Below are 23,755 nucleotides of genomic sequence, written 5' to 3'. Positions count from 1 at the left end.
TAGTAGTTATATTCTTGTATATAGTAGCAGTATTATAGTAGTTATATTCTTGTACATAGGGGCAGTATTATAGTAGTTATATTCTTGTACATAGGAGCAGTATTATACTAGTTATATTCTTGTACATAGGAGCAGTATTATAGTAGTTATATTCTTGTACATAGGGGCAGTATTATAGTAGTTATATTCTTGTACATAGGAGGCAGTATTATTGTAGCTATATTCTTGCATGTAGGGGCAGTATTATAGTAGTTATATTCTTGTATATAGGAGCAGTATTATAGTAGTTATATTCTTGTACATAGGGGCAGTATTATAGTAGTTATATTCTTGTACATAGGAGCAGTATTATAGTAGTTATATTCTTGTACATAGGGGCAGTATTATAGTAGTTATATTCTTGTACATAGGGGCAGTATTATAGTAGTTATATTCTTGTACATAGGGGCAGTATTATAGTAGTTATATTCTTGTATATAGGAGCAGTGTTATAGTAGTTATATTCTTGTACATAGGGGCAGTATTATAGTAGTTATATTCTTGTATATAGGAACAGTATTATAGTAGTTATATTCTTGTACATAGGGGCAGTATTATAGTAGTTATATTCTTGTACATAGGGGCAGTATTATAGTAGTTATATTCTTGTATATAGGAGCAGTATTATAGTAGTTATATTCTTGTGCATAGGAGCAGTATTATAGTAGTTATATTTTTGTACATAGGAGGCAGTATTATAGTAGTTATATTCTTGTACATAGGGGCAGTATTATAGTAGTTATATTCTTGTGCATAGGAGCAGTATTATAGTAGTTATATTTTTGTACATAGGAGGCAGTATTATAGTAGTTATATTCTTGTACATAGGATCAGTATTATAGTAGTTATATTCTTGTACATAGGGGCAGTATTATAGTAGTTATATTCTTGTATATAGGAACAGTATTATAGTAGTTATATTCTTGTACATAGGGGCAGTATTATAGTAGTTATATTCTTGTACATAGGGGCAGTATTATAGTAGTTATATTCTTGTATATAGGAGCAGTATTATAGTAGTTATATTCTTGTACATAGGAGGCAGTATTATTGTAGCTATATTCTTGCATGTAGGGGCAGTATTATAGTAGTTATATTCTTGTATATAGGAGCAGTATTATAGTAGTTATATTCTTGTATATAGGAGCAGTATTATAGTAGTTATATTCTTGTATATAGGAGCAGTATTATAGTAGTTATATTCTTGTACATAGGGGCAGTATTATAGTAGTTATATTCTTGTACATAGGGGCAGTATTATAGTAGTTATATTCTTGTACATAGGAGCAGTATTATAGTAGTTATATTCTTGTACATATAGGGCAGAATTATAGTAGTTATATTATTGTACATAGGGGCAGTATTATAGTAGTTATATTCTTGTACATATAAGGCAGTATTACTGTAGTTATATTCTTGTACATATAGGCAGTATTATAGTACGTAGTTATATTCTTGCACGTAGGGGCAGTATTATGTACATGATTATAGATGGCACTTACCCTTTATAATTACATTCACATCTTCTGTCATGGTGCAAATTTTCAAGTAACCATGCCCTGTATCTCGCTCGTCTCTGAATTAAATTAAAGGATGAAACAGACAATTAATGATGTACAACAAATACACGCTGCGGCTTCCATGTCAACACTTCCTTTATGAATGAATAATCCATGTACTATTAGGAATTTGCTTTTAAGATCATGAATCTAAAATGACTCAGTTTTGTGAAGTTCCTCATCTCGGAGCCAGAGTGACGCGTGGAGTAACTAACAAATCTACATCTTTACCAGCCTCATTCACGTCTTTATAATTTATTGGGAACATAGAGCGGCACTTGACATTGCCATTACTTTCCCGGGGTGCATATCCGCAGTCTACCCCGGCACCCATGCCCGATGAGCAATGTTTCCTCCTATTATACAGAAAACATTTCATAAGAGGATCATTCATTACTTACCACTCTACGATGCCGGGCGATCATAATTGTCAGGATGATCACAATTAAGAGAAACACAATCGCTCCAACCACAACGGTCAACCAGAAGAGGGGGCTTGACAGGAAACCTTGCTGCAATTCTGAGGAAAGAGGATAACAGCTATTTATTGTCTTTGAAGGGTCTCTTAAAGAGGTCCATGTTAATGACTGGTGTATTTTGCACACAATGTACACGGGTAACTGTACATGGAATCCTGCCAAGCTCTTAATTGGGCTTCCCCTGATGGACTTTACTTCAGCCATGCAACTCCGCTTATCAGGTCTCAGAAGAAACCTGCATTTACCTTTTAATACCTGCACAGGGATATGGACTTACAACAGGGTCCCCTGTGTTAAATCTATGGAGTAGCTGCTGGCCAGTGGAGCGAGCTGGCAAAGAAGAGTCAACAAGCAGGGTCAAAACCAGAGAGGGCAGATTCGGGACAAAGTTAGAAGCCAGAAATAAGGTCAGGAGATAAATACGAGAACAGAGTCTGAGGCAGAATTGAAGAGCAAGCGAAGGGTTAAGTTAGAACATGTTTAGCAATGGTTATCAAGAAAGATAGGTGAGGTATCAGGGTATCACAGGTAACAAGACCAGGGTCAGCAAATATATAACTGGTAACTCAATGCAAACTGTTGGGAGTATAAAGAAGATGTGGCGTGGCCAAGGGTTCATTACTCTGCAAGAACACACAGACTGCCTGGTTGGTCAACACCACTAGTCCCAGACAGGCCAATACGCCTAGTCGGACCGTGCCAAAAGCAATGTTTGTAGGGGCAGATTTAGACAAGAATGTAACACAATGTTGATCCATTTAGCAGAGTCTGTAGTCATTTGGGTTGTAGTCTTTTCGGTTGGGTTTGTCGTCATTGTGTGGTAGAGAGTAGGCTCTCCAGTGGGGTCTTTGGTAGAAGACCAAATGCGAAGGAACTGGACCGGTAGTTGCTGAACAGTTAGACATTTAAAAAAAAAAACATCGTCGTCCAAGAAGTGACATCAGGGCGATTTGGAGAACTGATGCATGAAGAGACGTACAATTTTTTTCTTCTTTATGCTCCACATATTTATATAGGAAATGCCCCAACCGTCAGCACAATTACCGATCTACAGATAAATACTGAAACTAGACCGGACCCCTAGATACAAATACCGACCGCCTAAACAAATACAGACCCCCTGTACGCTGTCCCTAGATGACCTAAGTTAGTACAGAACCCAAACTCTGCAGACACTGATTAAGAAGCAGAGGTCCTTCCCTAGCCCGGATTCATGGAAGATCTAAAGACCCTTCTTCCCCATACAACACCAGTGTTATAAGTGACACCTTGTAGGTGGGGGGCCGCTGTGGTACCGAGCTTATTTTGGGGCTCAGGCACCAAATGTAGTATTTGGGTTATGGATGATTTATAAATTCACATACCCAGTGTCAGGTTGGTGCTAGCGAGCCTTTTTTCCCCAATAAACACACCGCAGGTCCAGTTTCCAGTCGTCTCTGGTGCAATAGTCATTTCTTTGGCCAGCTTTCCCTTCCCGGGTGGTCCACAGATCTCGTAGCTCTTGTTTTCATGCCGCCAGCAAAGCCTCCCATCTTTTTCGATGCAGTTGGTGCCACACAGGAGAGTGACGTTCGACTCGCTAACAATGTTATTGTGGGACGTGGACACTGGAAAATGAAAATAAAAAATGAACTCCCAAACTAAAGCCTCTGAAGCTGATCGAGAACTACAACTCCCAGCTGAAATGACCCTCCCCCCGTATCAGCCGCACCTGTGATGTTGGCCACACACACTTCTCTTTGCAGCTTCTTCTCCCGTTCTCCGATCTTCAGCACAATCTCCATCCGATAGAGGCCGCTCTGCGGACTGCGGATGGAGGCGCTCAGATCCTTGGGGTCAGACTTGGTTTGGCATTTTTGGGGCCAGCAGGCGGCCCCTGACGTGACTGTGAGCGTTTGCACAGTGCTTGATAAATACTTGATGGTTCCTTCTACAGCTCTGGCGTCGTCCTGCAGAGGAGAATCCCGAACTTTGAAATTAAAAATGAAGGGAAGGGTTATGGGCTTCTTCCCGGACATGTACACAATGGCTGGAGAAGTTGTAAACCCTGCGAACGGAAGAAATGGGAATATTACAAATCTGACGTAGATCATCAATTCTGATAGATGGAATTAGCAAAGCTGCAGTGTAAAGCATGGGGGACGGACAGAGCAGATTCCTGGACCTCTGGTAATAAAGGAGGTCTACTTTAGAATTGTACTTCTTGTAGCTGTTTAGCTACCCACCCCCCAAAAAAGCAAAGCAGCCAAGCAGCTGCAGTATTGTCCATAGGTAGTGACTAATCAGAGGGAAGCATCCTTTCCAGGAGTAAAATGTTGTCAATCATTGAATAGGACCGCCCCCTGGACTCCTAAGGCTCACGTTTTGCTGAATATTTCTCCACCTACCTACATTTCAATCAGATGAGCCCCTGCTGCTCTACACAGTGCTGCCCATACTTAGGACAAGTTGCTTACCAGGACAGATGATATATTAGCTAGTTGGTCAGTCATGTTATTATACTCACTAATTCACTTTCTATTACCTTTGAGAGCTACAAAGAATTACAAATTCCTCACTCTTGCCCCACTGTTACCATTGGTAGAGTATATACGTCACCCAAAACAGATAGGACTGCCATTTTTTTTTTCAAGTTTGCCGCCTTAGGTTAGGGCCAAACCCACAGTCTTTGCTCAGTGTTATCTAATATTTATGACCGTTATAGAAACTGTAAAAAATAAATCTGACGGTACCTTTCACACTGATAGCTTTAGTAAAACATGTTTGAGCTCCATCTTTTATCTTTATACAGCAGGTGTAATTCCCACTTTGTTCTATTGTTATGTTCTTCACCTCCACATTCGGCCCATCTGTAATCTTTACGCCATTTTTTAACCAAGATACATCAAAATTCATTACAGGGGAGGACTTCACGCTTAGTTTAAGGCTTTCTGACATCAGGAGGATATTGGAAGGTTCTGCTGAGACTAAAAAAAAGCAACTGTTAATTTTGAGGATAAAAGATGATATCACCATCCATAGAAAAAATATTGCCATTTTCACACTGGACAGTAAGCCTAATACTAGACTCGTACGTTCTGTGCTTTTCAGCAGTAACAACAACCAGCAGTAGACTCTTGTAAAATACGTCTGTAGAAGTATTTTCTAGGCATACTGTGATATTGTCACAGGTCAAGTGAAGAGAGTTAGAGGAGGTGAGCTGTGACCTCACATATTGTAAATAGTGCATCCTATGTTATCTACTGTATATAGAGGTGTTATCAGTCATTGTACATGAGGAGGAGGTGAGCTGTGATATCACCTATTATGAATGGTGTATCCTCTGTTATCTACTGTATATAGAGGTGTTATCAGTCATTGTACAGGAGGAGGAGGTGAGCTGTGATATCACCTATCATGAATGGTGGATCCTGTGTTATCTACTGTATATAGAGGTATTACCAGTCATTGTACAGGGGGAGGAGGTGAGCTGTGACATCACCTATTGTGAATGGTGGATCCTGTGTTATCTACTGTATATCGAGGTGTTATCAGTCATTGTACACGAGGAGGAGGTGAGCTGTGACATCACCCATTGTGATTGCTGGATCCTGTGTTATCTACTGTACATAGAGGTGTCATCAGTCATTGTACAGGAGGAGGTGAGCTGTGACATCACCTATTGTGAATGGTGGATCCTGTGTTATCTAGTGTATATAGAGGTGTTATCAGTCATTGCACAGGAGGAGGAGGTGAGCTGTGACATCACCTATTGTGAATGGTGGTTCCTGTGTTGTGTGCTGTATATACAGTTATCAGTTATTGTAATCTTGCCTGTGATAATAATGAGACTCCCGAGATGTTATCTGTACAGAGCAGGAAGTAGGAGTCCTGTATTAGGCTTAAGGTACCGTCACATTTAGCGACGCTGCAGTGATCTAGACAACGATGCCGATCGCTGCAGCGTCGCTGTGTTGTCGCTGGAGAGCTGTCACACAGACAGCTCTCCAGCGACCAACGATGCCGAAGTCCCCGGGTAACCAGGGTAAACGCAGGGCCGCGCTTAGTAACCCGATGTTTACCCTGGTTACCATTGTAAATGTAAAAAAAAACAAACACTACATACTTACATTCCGGTGTCTGTCGCGTCCCCCGGCGTTCTACTTCCCTGCACTGTCAGCGCCGGCCGGCCGTAAAGCAGAGCACAGCGGTGACGTCACCACTCTGCTTTACGGCTGGCGCTTACACAGTGTTTGTAGTGTTTTTTTTTTTTTACATTTACACTGTGTAAGCGCCAGCCGTAAAGCAGAGTGGTGACGTCACCACTGTGCTCTGCTTTACGGCCGGCCGGCGCTGACAGTGCAGGGAAGTAGAACGCCGGGGGACGCGACAGACACCGGAATGTAAGTATGTAGTGTTTGTTTTTTTTTACATTTACAATGGTAACCAGGGTAAACATCGGGTTACTAAGCGCGGCCCTGCGCTTAGTAACCCGATGTTTACCCTGGTTACCAGTGAAGACATCGCTGAATCGGCGTCACACACGCCGATTCAGCGATGTCTGCGGGAGATCCAGTGACCAAATAAAGTTCTGGCCTTCTAGCTCCGACCAACGATGTCACAGCAGGATCCAGATCGCTGCTGCGTGTCAAACACAACGATATCGCTATCCAGGACGCTGCAACGTCACAGATTGCTATCTTATCGTTGTTAAGTTGTTCAGTGTGAAGGTACCTTTAGAGGTCAGTGTGAACATTCCGAGATTTCTGATTTTTTTTTTGTAGGTAGTGTAAGATGGCCGCCGGATAAGTCCTTGAGGGGAGAAATGTGTCATTGCAGCTATTGGTTGCGGTGATGTGAGCTCGGAAGTATGCTCCAGCACATATTGTGCTGAGAGAGTTATTTGGGCCATTCCAGGGCTGGGTTTTACGAGCAGTCTTAAGAGATGGGTGGGAATGACCGCTCACATATCCCAACTCCAGAGGCGTGGTTTGGCTAATAAAATGGAGGCCAAATGCCTCATTCAGTGTCCCGGTCTGGAGGTGTGGAGACCTTCAGTGTCTCCAATGAGTTTGTGATCCAGACGGACGCATCGGATGTTGGGCTATGCGCTGTCTTGTCTCAAGAGGTGAATGGGGAAGAGCACCCCATAATGTATCTCAGCCAGAAATTGTCTACCTGTGAGAAAAATTACTCCATAGTGGAGAAGGAATGTTTAGCCATCAAGTGGGCATGGGACTCTCTAAGGTACTATCTCTTGAGCAGGAAGTTTAGGCTGGTGCCAGACCAAGCACCACTGAAGTAGATGAGGGGGAAAAAAGGGAACAATGCCCGAGTGACCAGGTGGTTCCTAGCATTTCAGAATTTTAACTTCCATGTGGAGCATAGGCCAGGGAAACTGCATGGAAATGCAGAACACAGGCGATCGAGGAGGGCCCTGCAGAGCACAGGCGATCGAGGAGGGCCCTGCAGAGCACAGTTGATCGAGGAGGGCCCTGCAGAGCACAGTTGATCGAGGAGGGCCCTGCAGAGCACAGGTGATCGAGGAGGGCCCTGCAGAGCACAGGTGATCGAGGAGGGCCCTGCAGAGCACAGGTGATCGAGGAGGGCCCTGCAGAGCACAGGTGATCGAGGAGGGCCCTGCAGAGCACAGGTGATCGAGGAGGGCCCTGCAGAGCACAGGTGATCGAGGAGGGCCCTGCAGAGCACAGGTGATCGAGGAGGGCCCTGCAGAGCACAGGTGATCGAGGAGGGCCCTGCAGAGCACAGGTGATCGAGGAGGGCCCTGCAGAGCACAGGTGATCGAGGAGGGCCCTGCAGAGCACAGGTGATCGAGGAGGGCCCTGCAGAGCACAGGTGATCGAGGAGGGCCCTGCAGAGCACAGGTGATCGAGGAGGGCCCTGCAGAGCACAGGTGATCGAGGAGGGCCCTGCAGAGCACAGGTGATCGAGGAGGGCCCTGCAGAGCACAGGTGATCGTGGAGGGCCCTGCAGAGCACAGGTGATCGAGGAGGGCCCTGCAGAGCACAGGTGATCAAGGAGGGCCCTGCAGAGCACAGGTGATCAAGGAGAACCTAGCAGAGCACAGGTGATTGCGGAGAGTCCAGCAGAGCGCAGCTGATCGCGGAGGGCCCAGCAGAGCACAGGTGATTGGAGAGCCCAGCAGAGCACAGCTGATCGCGGAGGGCCCAGCAGAGCACAGGTGATCGATCAGGGCCCTGCAGAGCACAGATGATCGAGGAGGGCATTGCAGAGCACAGCTGATTGAGGAGAGCCCAGCAGAGCGCAGGTGATCGATTAGGGCCCTGCAGAGCACAGGTGATCGAGGAGGGCATTGCAGAGCACAGCTGATCGAGGAGGGCCCAGCACAGCACAGCTGATCGCGGAGGGCCCAGCAGAGCACAGCTGGTCGTGGAGGGCCCTGCAGAGCACAGGTGATTGAGGAGGGCCCTGCAGAGCACAAGTGATCAAGGAGGGCCCTGCAGAGCACAGGTGATCGAGGAGGGCCCTGCAGAGCACAGGTGATCGAGGAGAGCCCTGCAGAGCACGGGTGATCGAGGAGGGCCCTGCAGAGCACAGGTGATCGATCAGGGCCCTGCAGAGCACAGGTGATCGAGGAGGGCATTGCAGAGCAAAGCTGATTGAGGAGAGGCCAGCAGAGCGCAGCTGATTGCTGAGGGCGCAGCAGAGCACAGGTGATCGATTAGGGCCCTGCAGAGCACAGGTGATCGAGGAGGGCCCAGCAGAGCACAGGTGATCGAGGAGGGACCTGTAGAGCACAGGTGATCGAGGAGGACCTAGCAGAGCACAGGTAATTGCAGAGCGCAGCTGATCGCGGAGGGCCCAGCAGAGCACAGGTGATCGGAGAGCCCAGCAGAGCGCAGCTGATCGTGGAGGGCCCAGCAGAGCACAGGTGATCGCAGAGAGCCCAGCAGAGCACAGGTGATCGGAGAGCCCAGCAGAGCGCAGCTGATCGTGGAGGGCCCAGCAGAGCACAGGTGATCGAGGAGGGCATTTCAGAGCACAGCTGATTGAGGAGAGCCCAGCAGAGCGCAGCTGATCGCAGAGGGCGCAGCAGAGCACAGGTGATCGAGGAGGGCATTTCAGAGCACAGCTGATTGAGGAGAGCCCAGCAGAGCGCAGCTGATCGCGGAGGGCGCAGCAGAGCACAGGTGATCGAGGAGGGCCCTGCAGAGCACAGGTGATCGAGGAGGGCCCTGCAGAGCACAGGTGATCGATCAGGGCCCTGCAGAGCACAGATGATCGAGGAGGGCCCTGCAGAGCACAGGTGATCGAGGAGGGCCCTGCAGAGCACAGGTGATCGAGGAGGGCCCTGCAGAGCACAGGTGATCGAGGAGGGCCCTGCAGAGCACAGGTGATCGAGGAGGGCCCTGCAGAGCACAGGTGATCGAGGAGGGCCCTGCAGAGCACAGGTGATCAAGGAGGGCCCTGCAGAGCACAGGTGATCAAGGAGGGCCCTGCAGAGCACAGGTGATCAAGGAGAACCTAGCAGAGCACAGGTGATTGCGGAGAGTCCAGCAGAGCGCAGCTGATCGCGGAGGGCCCAGCAGAGCACAGGTGATTGGAGAGCCCAGCAGAGTGCAGCTGATCGCGGAGGGCCCAGCAGAGCACAGGTGATCGATCAGGGCCCTGCAGAGCACAGATGATCGAGGAGGGCATTGCAGAGCACAGCTGATTGAGGAGAGCCCAGCAGAGCGCAGGTGATCGATTAGGGCCCTGCAGAGCACAGGTGATCGAGGAGGGCATTGCAGAGCACAGCTGATCGAGGAGGGCCCAGCACAGCACAGCTGATCGCGGAGGGCCCAGCAGAGCACAGCTGGTCGTGGAGGGCCCTGCAGAGCACAGGTGATTGAGGAGGGCCCTGCAGAGCACAAGTGATCAAGGAGGGCCCTGCAGAGCACAGGTGATCGAGGAGGGCCCTGCAGAGCACAGGTGATCGAGGAGAGCCCTGCAGAGCACGGGTGATCGAGGAGGGCCCTGCAGAGCACAGGTGATCGATCAGGGCCCTGCAGAGCACAGGTGATCGAGGAGGGCATTGCAGAGCAAAGCTGATTGAGGAGAGGCCAGCAGAGCGCAGCTGATTGCTGAGGGCGCAGCAGAGCACAGGTGATCGATTAGGGCCCTGCAGAGCACAGGTGATCGAGGAGGGCCCAGCAGAGCACAGGTGATCGAGGAGGGACCTGCAGAGCACAGGTGATCGAGGAGGACCTAGCAGAGCACAGGTAATTGCAGAGCGCAGCTGATCGCGGAGGGCCCAGCAGAGCACAGGTGATCGGAGAGCCCAGCAGAGCGCAGCTGATCGTGGAGGGCCCAGCAGAGCACAGGTGATCGCAGAGAGCCCAGCAGAGCACAGGTGATCGGAGAGCCCAGCAGAGCGCAGCTGATCGTGGAGGGCCCAGCAGAGCACAGGTGATCGAGGAGGGCATTTCAGAGCACAGCTGATTGAGGAGAGCCCAGCAGAGCGCAGCTGATCGCAGAGGGCGCAGCAGAGTACAGGTGATCGAGGAGGGCATTTCAGAGCACAGCTGATTGAGGAGAGCCCAGCAGAGCCCAGCTGATCGCGAAGGGCCCAGCAGAGCCCAGCTGATCGCGGAGGACCCAGCAGAGCACAGCTGATCCTTTATAACAAAAAGGAATTGTCTAAAATGGACAACTCCTTTAACTGATAGGCAAGAAATGCAGCTCACCGAAAAGGTCATAAAATTCTAAAAACACTGAAAAAAGGAAGCTGTAAATCAAGAAATGTAAATTTTGAAAGACAAGCAAAAATTATTTACCTTCAAATACAATGAGTTCCACTGATTTCACTTCTGAGCCTGATTTTTTACATGTGAATGTGCCTGCGTCTATCAGCTGTACGGTGGTTGTTTCCAAGTTATTTGTGATGCCGGGTTGGATATTAAATCGATCACTACCTGCAGAAGTTATAACCAAAATAGCTATTTTAATTATAGAAAAAAAAATCACAACTAAAATGAAGATTAAATGAAAATAGTAATAATAATAATAATTATAATAATAATAAGATAATAATATGCAGAAAGAAATAAGGTAATAATAATTAAACGAGATGTTCCAGGCAATATTTTAAGACAGCTTTAAAATAATAATAATTTAAATTAATATTAATGTCTTTTTTCTATCTACTGACTAACATGGTACAAAGACATACACTACCGTTCAAAAGTTTAGTGTCACTTAGAAATTTCCTTATTTTTGAAAGAAAAGCACGTTTTTTTCCAATAAGGCTAACATTAAATGATTCAGAAATACACTCTATACATTGTTAATGTGGTAAATGACTATTCTAGCTGCAAACGTCTGGTTTGTAATGCAATATCTTCATAGGTGTATAGGGGCCCATTTCCAACAACCATCCAGTGTTCTTATGGTACTTTGTGTTTGCTAACACTGTATGAAGGCTAACGGATGGTTAGAGTACCCATGAAAACCCTTGTGCAAGTAGGTTAGCACAGCTGAATACCGTTTGGCTGATTAGAGAGCCTTTAAACCTGACCTTCCTTTGAGCTAGTTTAGAATCTGGAGCATTAAATTCTCAAAATGGCCAGAAATAAAGAACTTTCATGTGAAAATCGACAGTCTATTCTTGTTCTTAGAAATGAAGGCTATTCCATGCGAGAAATTGCCAAGAAACGGAAGATTTCCTACAACGGTGTGTACTACTCCTTTCAGAGGAGAGCACAAACAGGTTCTAGCCAGAGTAGAAAGAGAAGTGTGAGGCCCCGCCGCATAATTGAGCAATGGGACAAATACATTAGATTCTGTAGTTTGAGAAATCGAGGCCTCACAGGTCCTCAACTGGCAGCTTCATTAAATAGTACACGCAAAATGCCAGTGTCAACGTCTACAGTGAAGAGGCGACTCTGGGATGCTGGCCTTCAGGACAGAAAGGCAAAGAAAAAGCCATATCTGAGACTGGCTAATAAAAGGAAAAGATTAATATGGGCAAAAGAACACAGACATTGGACAGAGGAAGATTGGAAAAAAAGTGTTATGGACAGACAAATCCACGTTTGAGGTGTTTGGATCACACAGAACATTTCTGAGACGCAGAACAACTGAAAAGACGCTGGAAGAGTGCGTGACGCCATCTGTCAAGCATGGTGGAGGTAATGTGATGGTCTGGAGTTGCTTTGGTGCTGGAAAAGTGGGAAATTTGTATAAGGTAAAAGGGATATTGAATAAGGAAGGCTATCACTCCATTTTGCAAAGCCATGCCGTACCCTGTGGACAGCGCTTGATTGGAGCCAATTTCAAAGTACAATAGGACAATGACCCAAAGCGTCTCCAAATTATGCAAGAACTATTTAGGGAAGAAGCAGCAGCTGGTATCTATCTGTAATGGAGTGGCCAGCGCAGTCATCAGATCTCAGCCCCTTTGAGCTGTTGTGGGAGCAGCTTGACCGTATGGTGCCAAAAAAGTGCCCATCAACCAAACCAACTTGTGGAGGGGCTTCTGGAAGCATGGGGGGAAATTTCTCCAGATTACCTCAGCAAATAAGCTGCTAGAATGCCAAAGGTCTGCAATGCTGTAACTGCTGCAAAGGGAGCATTCTGTTCCGAAAGCAAAGTTTGAAGGAGAAAATTATTATTTTAAATATAAATCTTTTTTTCGAACCTTGTCAATGTCTGGACTAGATTTTCAATTCATTTGGCAACTCATTTGATTAATAAAAGTATGAGTTTTCATGGAAACAAAATTGTCTGGGTGACCCGAAACTTTTGAACGAAAAAGAAATTATAATCAGTCTCTAACATTATGGTGGTGTCCCGGACCCATGTAAGACTCTCTCTCTTACCTGGGACTGCTTTGTTGTGGGTGTTCTGTCTGTTGTATGCTTGCTGTGCGTTGTATCTCACAAACATTTTTCCGTCTTTGTTCCACTGAATATCTTGATTGTCTCCATTTCTTGATTCTCCACAAGGCAGAGAAATCTTCTTCCCAACCTCAGCTAGGATTTTCTCATTGAATCCCAGGGTAACACCTGCAAATAGCAGTAAAGGGGTCACTTACATGATGGATGGGGACTGTTTGCCCCGAATGGATTGAGATGGTGGAAGGTTTAAGGGCAGTTCCATTCAGAGAGAGCTTTCCTATACATCATAAGGACATTTTAGAAGAAGACACAGATGGGGAAATATAGACTTGAGTTACCACCATTTCATAGTCAAAGGGGCCAAAGTACAAGTGCCCAGAAGGTGCCATGACCAGATGTCTCTGACCCAACCCTTGTGGCACATACTATAACCAATAACTAATCGCTCCATGGGGCGCGGAAAAGTACAAGAGTCAGGGAATCAGGCCAAGTTTAAACCAAGGTTTTAGACTAAATATATCTTTTAGGAATTTTTTTGATCTTGTGTGAATTTTTTAATCTATTGTGTTAAAATTCTGAAATCTGGCAGTTTTCACTCCACACAGGCACAAAATTGGCTGAAACTTCCTGTTTTATATAGATCAATTCTCAGCAGTCTCATTATCACCACAGGCAGGATTACTATGACTAACTCCTCTAGATACACTAGCTAACACAGTATCCACTATTCACAATAGATGTCACAGCTCACCCCCTCTTCCTGTACAATGACTGATAACACCTCTATATACAGTAGATAACACAGAATCCACCATTCACAATAGGTGATATCACAGCTCACCTCCTCCTCCTGTACAATGACTGATAACACCTTTATATACAGTAGATAACACAGGATCCACCATTCACAATAGGTGATGTCACAGCTCACCTCCTCCTGTACAATAACTGATAACACCTCTATATACAGTAGATAACACAGAATCCACCATTCACAATAGATGTCACAGCTCACCTCCTCCTCCTCCTGTACAATGACTGATAACACCTCTATATACAGTAGATAACACAGGATCCACTATTCACAATAGATGTCACAGCTCACCCCCTCTTCCTGTACAATGACTGATAACACCTCTATATACAGTAGATAACACAGGATCCACCATGCACAATGGGTGATGTCACAGCTCACCTCCTCCTCCTGTACAATGACTGATAATACCTCTATATACAGTAAATAACACAGGATCCACCATTCACAATAGGTGATGTCACAGCTCACCTCCTACTGTACAATAACTGATAACACCTCTATATACAGTAGATAACACAGAATCCACCATTCACAATAGATGATGTCACAGCTCACCTCCTCCTCCTGTACAATGACTGATAACACCTCTATATACAGTAGATAACACAGGATCCGCCATTCACAATAGGTGATGTCACAGCTCACCCCCTCTTCCTGTACAATGACTGATAACACCTCTATATACAGTAGATAACACAGGATCCACCATTCACAATAGATGATGTCACAGCTCACCTCCTCCTCCTGTACAATGACTGATAACACCTCTATATACAGTAGATAACACAGGATCCGCCATTCACAATAGGTGATGTCACAGCTCACCCCCTCTTCCTGTACAATGACTGATAACACCTCTATATACAGTAGATAACACAGAATCCACCATTCACAATAGGTGATGTCACAGCTCACCTCCTCCTCCTGTACAATGACTGATAACACCTCTATATACAGTAGATAACACAGAATCCACCATTCACAATAGATGATGTCACAGCTCACCTCCTCCTCCTGTACAATGACTGATAACACCTCTATATACAGTAGATAACACAGGATCCGCCATTCACAATAGGTGATGTCACAGCTCACCCCCTCTTCCTGTACAATGACTGATAACACCTCTATATACAGTAGATAACACAGGATCCACCATTCACAATAGGTGATGTCACAGCTCACCTCCTACTGTACAATAACTGATAACACCTCTATATACAGTAGATAACACAGAATCCACCATTCACAATAGATGTCACAGCTCACCTCCTCCTCCTCCTGTACAATGACTGATAACACCTCTATATACAGTAGATAACACAGGATCCACTATTCACAATAGATGTCACAGCTCACCCCCTCTTCCTGTACAATGACTGATAACACCTCTATATACAGTAGATAACACAGGATCCACCATGCACAATAGGTGATGTCACAGCTCGCCTCCTCCTCCTCCTGTACAATGACTGATAACACCTCTATATACAGTAGGTAACACAGAATCCACCATTCACAATAGATGTCACAGCTCACCTCCTCCTCCTGTACAATGACTGATAACACCTCTATATACAGTAGATAACACAGGATCCACCATTCACAATAGATGATGTCACAGCTCACCTCCTCCTCCTATACAATGACTGATAATACCTCTATATACAGTAGATAACACAGAATCCACCATTCACAATAGATGATGTCACAGCTCACCTCCTCCTCCTGTACAATGACTGATAACACCTCTATATACAGTAGATAACACAGGATCCACCATTCACAATAGATGATGTCACAGCTCACCTCCTCCTCCTGTACAATGACTGATAACACCTCTATATACAGTAGATAACACAAGATCCACCATTCACAATAGGTAATGTCACAGCTCACCTCCTCCTCCTGTACAATGACTGATAACACCTCTATATACAGTAGATAACACAGGATCCACCATTCACAATAGGTGATGTCACAGCTCACCTCTGCTCCCAGCACTGATCACAGCACATGCCCACAACAAGGATTAATATTTAGTTTTAGTTAGTAAAATGATGGATGTTACATTCCCTTTAAAAAAAAAAAAACATCAAAGAGATCGGTCACACTCCGACCATCATTATCTGCACCAGTCTGGCCCATTGTGCCTTTAATGTCTAGTGATCACTTACCTGTCTGAAGACACAGAAAGTAAAGACTGAATCTTTGCAGTTTCTGCTTCATTTCGATATTATCTTGTTTCTTGAAAGTTTCCTAGTTGCTGTGCATAGACCTCTGTCACTTTCAGTGCTGCAATTAAGATACATTTTTGTAAACTGTTGTGTCCAAACGTAACATTTATCACATGCTGTATCTTCATTATGTTGCACTTTATTTATTTTTATTTCTAAATATATTATTGCTACATGGAAACCATCAGCAAGCTGATGCTATCAGATCTGTCCTTTTTATTTTCTTGTTTCTTCATTTACAGTAATACCTTGTGTGTAATAGTGCCCTGCTATAAATGGACTATGAGTCACATTGGCTTATTTTGCGCCATTTTTTTGTGCGGTGCTGTGATGTAGCGGCTTTTTGCTGCACTGTTCCTGCCACATATGTAAATGGGCCCTTATGTAATCACCATCACACTATTTAGATATTAATTTGGATTAGCAATAATGAATATTGATACTATACACTACAACCTCTGGCAAAAATTATGGAATCACCGGCCTTGGAGGATGTTCATTCAGTTGTTTAATTTTGTAGAAAAAAAGCAGATCACAGACATGGCACAAAACTAAAGTCATTTCAAATGTCAACTTTCTGGCTTTAAGAAAAACTAAAAGAAATCAAGAAAAAAAATGTGGTAGTCAGTAATGGTTACTTTTTTTAACCAAGCATAGGGAAAAAATTATGGAATCACTCAATTCTGAGGAAAAAATTATGGAATCACCTTGTAAATTTTCATACCCAATAATAACACCTGTATCAAATTAGATCTGCTCGTTATTCTGCATCTAAAAAGAAGTGATCACACCTTGGAGAGCTGTTGCACCAAGTGGACTGACATGAATCATGGCTCCAACACAAGAGATGTCAATTGAAAAAAGGAGAGGATTATCAAACTCTTAAAAGAGGGTAAATCATCACGCAATGTTGCATAAGATGTTGGTTGTTCACAGTCAGCTGTGTCTAAAATTTGGACCAAATACAAACAACATGGGAAGGTTGTTAAAGGCAAACATACTGGTAGACCGAGGAAGACATCAAAGCGTCAAGACCGGAAACTAAAGCAATATGACTCCAAAACTGGAAATGCACAACAAAACAAATGAGGAAAGAATGGGAGGAAACTGGAGTCAACGTCTGTGACCGAACTGTAAGAAACCGCCTAAAGGAAATGGGATTTACATACAGAAAAGCTAAAGAACGCCATCATTAACACCTAAACAGAAAAAAACAAGGTTACACTGGGCTAAGGAAAAGCAATCGTGGACTGTGGATGACTGGATGAAAGTCATATTCAGTGATGAATCGCGAATCTGCATTGGGCGAGGTGATGATGCTGGAACCTTTGTTTGGTTTCGTTCCAATGAGATTTATAAAGATGACTGCCTGAAGAGAACATGCAAATGTCCACAGTCATTGATGATATGGGGCTACATGTCAGGTAAAGGCACTGGGGAGATGGCGTCATTACAGCTTCAATAAATGCACAAGTTTATGTTGATATTTTGGACACTTTTCTTATCCCATCAATTGAAAGGATGTTTGGAGATGATGAAGTAATTTTTCAAGATGATAATTCATCCTGCCACTGTGAAAACATTCCTTGAAGAAAGACACATAAGGTCAATGTCATGGGCTGCAAAGAGTCCGGATCTCAATCCAATAGAAAATCTTTGGTGGAAGTTGAAGAAAATCGTCCATGACAAGAATCCAACCTGCAAAGCTGATCTGCGGACAGCAATCAGAGAAAGTTGGAGCCAGACTGATGAAGAGTCCTGTGTGACCCTCATTAAGTCCAGGCCTCAGAGACTGCAAGCTGTTAGAAAAGCCACAGGTGGTGCAACAAAATACTAGCGATGTTTTGGAGGGTTTTTTGTTTGTTTGCTTTTCATGATTCCATAATTTTTTCCTCAGAATTTAGTGATTCCATAATTTTTCCCCTAAGCTTGGTTAAAAAAAATAACCATACTGACTACTGCATTTTTTGTTCTTGATTTCTTTTAGTGTTTCTTAAAGCCAGAAAGTTGCCATTTGAAATGACTTTAGTTTGGTGCCATGTCTGTGATCTGATTTTTTTTTTTTACAAAATTAAACAACTAAATGAACATCCTCCAAAGCCGGTGATTCCATCATTTTTGCCAGGGGTTGTATATCGACTATCGACATAATACATTATATCGATTATTCCATATCGTTCACACTGATAATGTAAAAGAATTAGATGGGTGCAAAGTAGTGTTATTCTGAGCCTGCTGGGTCATGAATATAATTCAAGGGCTACAGTAAGGACTGACACAGACTGTATATATCCAGGAGCTGAGAGTGATAAGTGTTATGAGCCCCGGGCATGTTCAGTATCTACAGATGACGTCTAGTTACATTGCTGTGCTACAATGGAATCAGAGCACGTATCCTGCACACTGACCGCAGTCTTCTGTGGCGTGATGAGGGCGCTATGATTGATTTTCTTGCAGACGCAGAGGATGTGATTTAAACAGGGTGAGTTGGAGAAGAGGGGTCTGAAGTGGTTTGTGGGCACCACACCCCCCTACTCATACCTGGTATGATCCTATTTCCCAGGAGGCATATATGAAAACCATTGTATATTTCCTGCTGCTGCGGGGAGACCACAGGAAAACGGGGGAAGGGGGCGCAGAACGTACACAAGTCAGAGTGACACAAACCAATATAAAAGACTAGCCGAGAAGTAGGAAGATAAATGCGTACTACCACTTTTTCTGGACAGTTGTAATCAGAATTATTCACCTGCCATTGCAAATTTGGTTTATTAGCAACATTTTGAAACTTTTTGCTGTTTGCAATAAACCAGTGAAACAATAACAAGACGTTTCTCCAATTCAGCACAAGATGCCACTTTTAATGACTATTGCAATCTCAGAATTATTCAACCCTTATTGACCAGCATCTTTAGTACTTAGTAGAGCCCCTCTGGCTGTTATGACCTGCTGCCCCTCTGACTATTATGATCTGCTGCCCCTCTGACTATTATGATCTGCTGCCCTTCTGACTTATGACCTGCTGCTCCTCTGATTGTTAAGACCTGCTGCCCCTCTGACTGTTATGACCTGCTGCCCCTCTGACTATTATGATCTGCTGCCCTTCTGACTTATGACCTGCTGCTCCTCTGATTGTTATGACCTGCTGCTCGTCTGGCTGTTATGACCTGCTGCCCCTCTGACTCTTATGACCTGCTGCCCCTCTGTCCTTTATGACCTGCTGCCCCTCTGTCCTTTATGACCTGCTGCCCCTGTGACTCTTATGACCTGCTGCCCCTCTGGCTCTTATGACCTGCTGCCCCTGTGGCTCTTATGACCTGCTGCCCCTCTGGCTGTTATGACCTGCTGCCCCTCAGGCTGTAATGACCTGCTGCCCCTCAGGCTGTAATGACCTGCTGCCCCTCTTTCTCTTATGACCTTCTGCCCCTCTGGCTCTTATGACCTGCTGCCCCTCTGGCTGTTATGACATGCTGCCTCTCAGGCTGTTATGACCTGCTGCCCCTCTGGCTATTATGACCTGCTGTCCCTCAGGTTGTTATGACCTGCTGCCCCTCTGGCTATTATGACCTGCTGTCCCTCAGGTTGTTATGACCTGCTGCCCCTCTGGCTGTTATGACCTGCTGCCCCTCAGGCTGTTATAACCTGCTGCCCCACTGGCTCTTATGACCTGCTGCCCCTGTGGCTGTTATGACCTGCTGCCCCTCTGGCTGTTATGACCTGCTGCCCCTCAGGCTGTAATGACCTGCTGCCCCTCAGGCTGTAATGACCTGCTGCCCCTCTTTCTCTTATGACCTTCTGCCCCTCTGGCTCTTATGACCTGCTGCCCCTCTGGCTGTTATGACATGCTGCCTCTCAGGCTGTTATGACCTGCTGCCCATCTGGCTATTATGACCTGCTGTCCCTCAGGTTGTTATGACCTGCTGCCCCTTTGGCTATTATGACCTGCTGTCCCTCAGGTTGTTATGACCTGCTGCCCCTCTGGCTATTATGACCTGCTGCCCCTCAGGCTGTTATAACCTGCTGCCCCTCTGGCTCTTATGACCTGCTGCCCCTCTGGCTGTTATGACCTGCTGCCCCTCAGGCTGTTATAACCTGCTGCCCCTCAGGCTGTTATGACCTGCTTCCCCCCTGGCTCTTATGAACTGCTGCCCATCTGGCTCTTATTACATGTTTCCCCTCTGGCTGTTATAATCTGCTGCCCCTCAGGCTCTTATTACATGTTGCCTCTCTGGCTCTTATTACATGTTGCCCCTCTGGCTCTTATGACCTGCTGCCCCTCAGGCTGTTATGACATGTTGCCCCTCAGGCTGTTATAACCTGCTGCTCCTCAGGCTGTTATGTCCTGCTGAAAACATGATGCACAGCCTGACACCAGCTTTTGGCAGATTTCTTGAGGAATTGTACACAATTTGTAGTGAATTTGGAGAAACCACTATTGATTCTATACATAGAGATGGCTGCACACTACCACTTCTATTGGATGTTCTGCATTCTGTACATGTAGATAGTTGCACAATCCCACTTCTTGTAGACATTTTTCTTAGTTACTATTCATATTTATAGATAATTGTACATTACCTCATTGCCTGCATGTATCGGTATAGTCGTATCTACAGTATATATAGGTGGAGGTTTTTTTTTTTTTTCTGGGGGATGTGGTGGGCTCCTGACAGGTTTGATGTTCACCAGAGATCTGCTTTGATTTACCGGAGACTTGTGAATTTTATATATTTCATTTTCTATACCTTTTATAAATTTCAAGAAAAAAGTCCCTTTTTTAATTTAAAATGATGTATAACTGACCCCTAATAAACCTTCAAAATAAAATAAACATTACTATAAAAGTAAAAGTATTAAAAATTATTCTGGTAGCCCAACAAACTAATACAATAAATCTCCTGATGATAAAACAATGATTTTATCAAAACTACACTAAGCAGAGCAGTAAAAGGGTCCGTTTAGACAGACAGACCAGGGGCAGCATTGAATGCACCTTTATATAGGAGGATCAAAGGAAAGATTTGCAATGAGCGCTATACGAGGTTGCTCAGTGCACATAGGCTGCCATTGTTCTCGACTAAATATTACTTGCCAAATGGTGCTCACATAATACGACAATACAATGCCTAGCTTATACCACCATATAGTGCCACAATACTGCCACCATACACTGCTCAGCTTATACCACCTTAGAGTGCCACAAAAATACCACCGCACAATGCCCAGGTTATACCACCATATAGTCCCACAATAATACCGCCATACACTGAACAGCTTATACCACCATATAGTGCCCCAATAATACCACCATAAAGTGCTCAGCTTATTCCACCAGATAGTGCCCCAATAATACCCCAATAGAGTGCTCAGCTTATACTACCATATAATGCTACAATAATACCACCATACGGTACTTAGCTTATACCACAATATAGCATGATAACATCACAATGTAGTAATCGGCTTAAACCAACATATAGTGGTATCACCATACAGTAAGACAATATTACCAATATAAAGTATTCTGCTCATGCCCCCATCCAGTGCTCAACTTATGTCCCCACCCAGTGCTCATCTAATGCCCCCATACAGTGCTCAGCTCATGCCCCCATACAGTGCTCATCTCATGTCTCCATACAGTACTCAGCTCATGCCCCCATACAGTACTCAGCTCATGTCCCCATACAGTGCTCATCTCATGCCTCCATACAGTACTCATCTCATGCCTCCATACAGTACTCAGCTCATGTCCCCATACAGTGCTCATCTCATGCCTCCATACAGTACTCAGCTCATGTCCCCATACAGTACTCATCTCATGCCCCCATACAGTACTCAGCTCATGTCCCCATACAGTGCTCAGCTCATGCCCCCATACAGTGCTCATCTCATGCCTCCATACAGTACTCAGCTCATGTCCCCATACAGTACTCAGCCCATGCCCCCATACAGTACTCAGCTCATGTCCCCATACAGTGCTCAGCTCATGTCCCCATACAGTGCTCAGCTCATGCCCCCATACAGTACTCAGCTCATGCCCCCATACAGTACTCAGCCCATGCCCCCATACAGTACTCAGCTCATGTCCCCATACAGTGCTCAGCTCATGTCCCCATACAGTGCTCAGCTCATGCCCCCATACAGTACTCAGCCCATGCCCCCATACAGTACTCAGCTCATGTCCCCATACAGTGCTCAGCTCATGTCCCCATACAGTGCTCAGCTCATGTCCCCATACAGTGCTCATCTCATGCCTCCATACAGTACTCAGCTCATGTCCCCATACAGTACTCAGCTCATGCCCCCATACAGTACTCAGCCCATGCCCCCATACAGTACTCAGCTCATGTCCCCATACAGTACTCAGCCCATGCCCCCATACAGTACTCAGCTCATGTCCCCATACAGTGCTCATCTCATGCCTCCATACAGTACTCAGCTCATGTCCCCATACAGTACTCAGCCCATGCCCCCATACAGTACTCAGCTCATGTCCCCATACAGTGCTCAGCTCATGTCCCCATACAGTACTCAGCTCATGTCCCCATACAGTGCTCAGCTCATGTCCCCATACAGTGCTCAGCTCATACCCCCATACAGTACTCAGCTCATGTCCCCATACAGTGCTCAGCTCATGTCCCCATACAGTGCTCAGCTCATGCCCCCATACAGTGCTCATCTCATGCCTCCATACAGTACTCAGCTCATGTCCCCATACAGTACTCAGCCCATGCCCCCATACAGTACTCAGCTCATGTCCCCATACAGTACTCAGCTCATACCCCCATACAGTACTCAGCTCATGCCCCCATACAGTGCTCAGCTCATGCCCCCATACAGTACTCAGCTCATGTCCCCATACAGTGCTCATCTCATGCCTCCATTCAGTACTCAGCTCATGCCCCCAAACAGTGCTCAGCTCATGTCCCCATACAGTACTCAGCTCATGCCCCCATACAGTACTCAGCTCATGCCCCCATACAGTGCTCAGCTCATGCCCCCATACAGTGCTCATCTCATGCCTCCATACAGTACTCAGCTCATGCCCCCATACAGTACTCAGCTCATGCCCCCATACAGTGCTCAGCTCATGCCCCCATACAGTGCTCAGCTCATGCCCCCATACAGTGCTCATCTCATGCCCCCATACAGTACTCAGCTCATGTCCCCATACAGTGCTCAGCTCATGTCCCCATACAGTGCTCAGCTCATGCCCCCATACAGTGCTCATCTCATGCCTCCATACAGTACTCAGCTCATGTCCCCATACAGTACTCAGCCCATGCCCCCATACAGTACTCAGCTCATGTCCCCATACAGTACTCAGCTCATACCCCCATACAGTACTCAGCTCATGCCCCCATACAGTACTCAGCTCATGTCCCCATACAGTGCTCATCTCATGCCTCCATTCAGTACTCAGCTCATGCCCCCAAACAGTGCTCAGCTCATGCCCCCATACAGTGCTCAGCTCATGCCCCCATACAGTACTCAGCTCATGCCCCCATACAGTGCTCAGCTCATGCCCCCATACAGTGCTCATCTCATGCCTCCATACAGTACTCAGCTCATGCCCCCATACAGTACTCAGCTCATGCCCCCATACAGTGCTCATCTCATGCCTCCATACAGTACTCAGCTCATGTCCCCATACAGTACTCAGCCCATGCCCCCATACAGTACTCAGCTCATGCCCCCATACAGTGCTCAGCTCATACCCCCATACAGTGCTCAGCTCATACCCCCATACAGTGCTCAGCTCATACCCCCATACAGTGCTCAGCTC

At 45.6% G+C, this 23,755-nt stretch overlaps 1 protein-coding gene across 2 annotated transcripts in view; it reads right to left on the bottom strand.

Annotated features, from left to right (window-relative positions):
• The window catches only part of CD4 (CD4 molecule), a 53,160-nt gene that overhangs the window by 1,034 nt on the left and 28,371 nt on the right, over positions 1 to 23,755 (bottom strand). For both annotated transcript variants that reach the window (XM_069755915.1, XM_069755916.1), the window contains 8 exons: positions 15,910 to 16,027; positions 12,898 to 13,083; positions 10,855 to 10,992; positions 4,810 to 5,043; positions 3,789 to 4,124; positions 3,442 to 3,684; positions 2,000 to 2,118; positions 1,542 to 1,615 (listed from right to left, as the gene is read on the bottom strand). In XM_069755915.1, coding sequence (XP_069612016.1) covers positions 1,542 to 1,615; positions 2,000 to 2,118; positions 3,442 to 3,684; positions 3,789 to 4,124; positions 4,810 to 5,043; positions 10,855 to 10,992; positions 12,898 to 13,083; positions 15,910 to 15,961 — 1,382 coding nt within the window. In that variant the 5' untranslated portion in view covers positions 15,962 to 16,027. The remainder of the gene's footprint in view (positions 1 to 1,541; positions 1,616 to 1,999; positions 2,119 to 3,441; positions 3,685 to 3,788; positions 4,125 to 4,809; positions 5,044 to 10,854; positions 10,993 to 12,897; positions 13,084 to 15,909; positions 16,028 to 23,755) is intronic.

This window comes from Ranitomeya imitator, chromosome 2, assembly GCF_032444005.1.
Source record: "Ranitomeya imitator isolate aRanImi1 chromosome 2, aRanImi1.pri, whole genome shotgun sequence".
Taxonomy (NCBI): Eukaryota; Metazoa; Chordata; class Amphibia; order Anura; family Dendrobatidae; genus Ranitomeya; species Ranitomeya imitator.
Note: the sequence above shows the minus strand (reverse complement) of the source record. Positions and strands in the feature narration are given on the sequence as shown.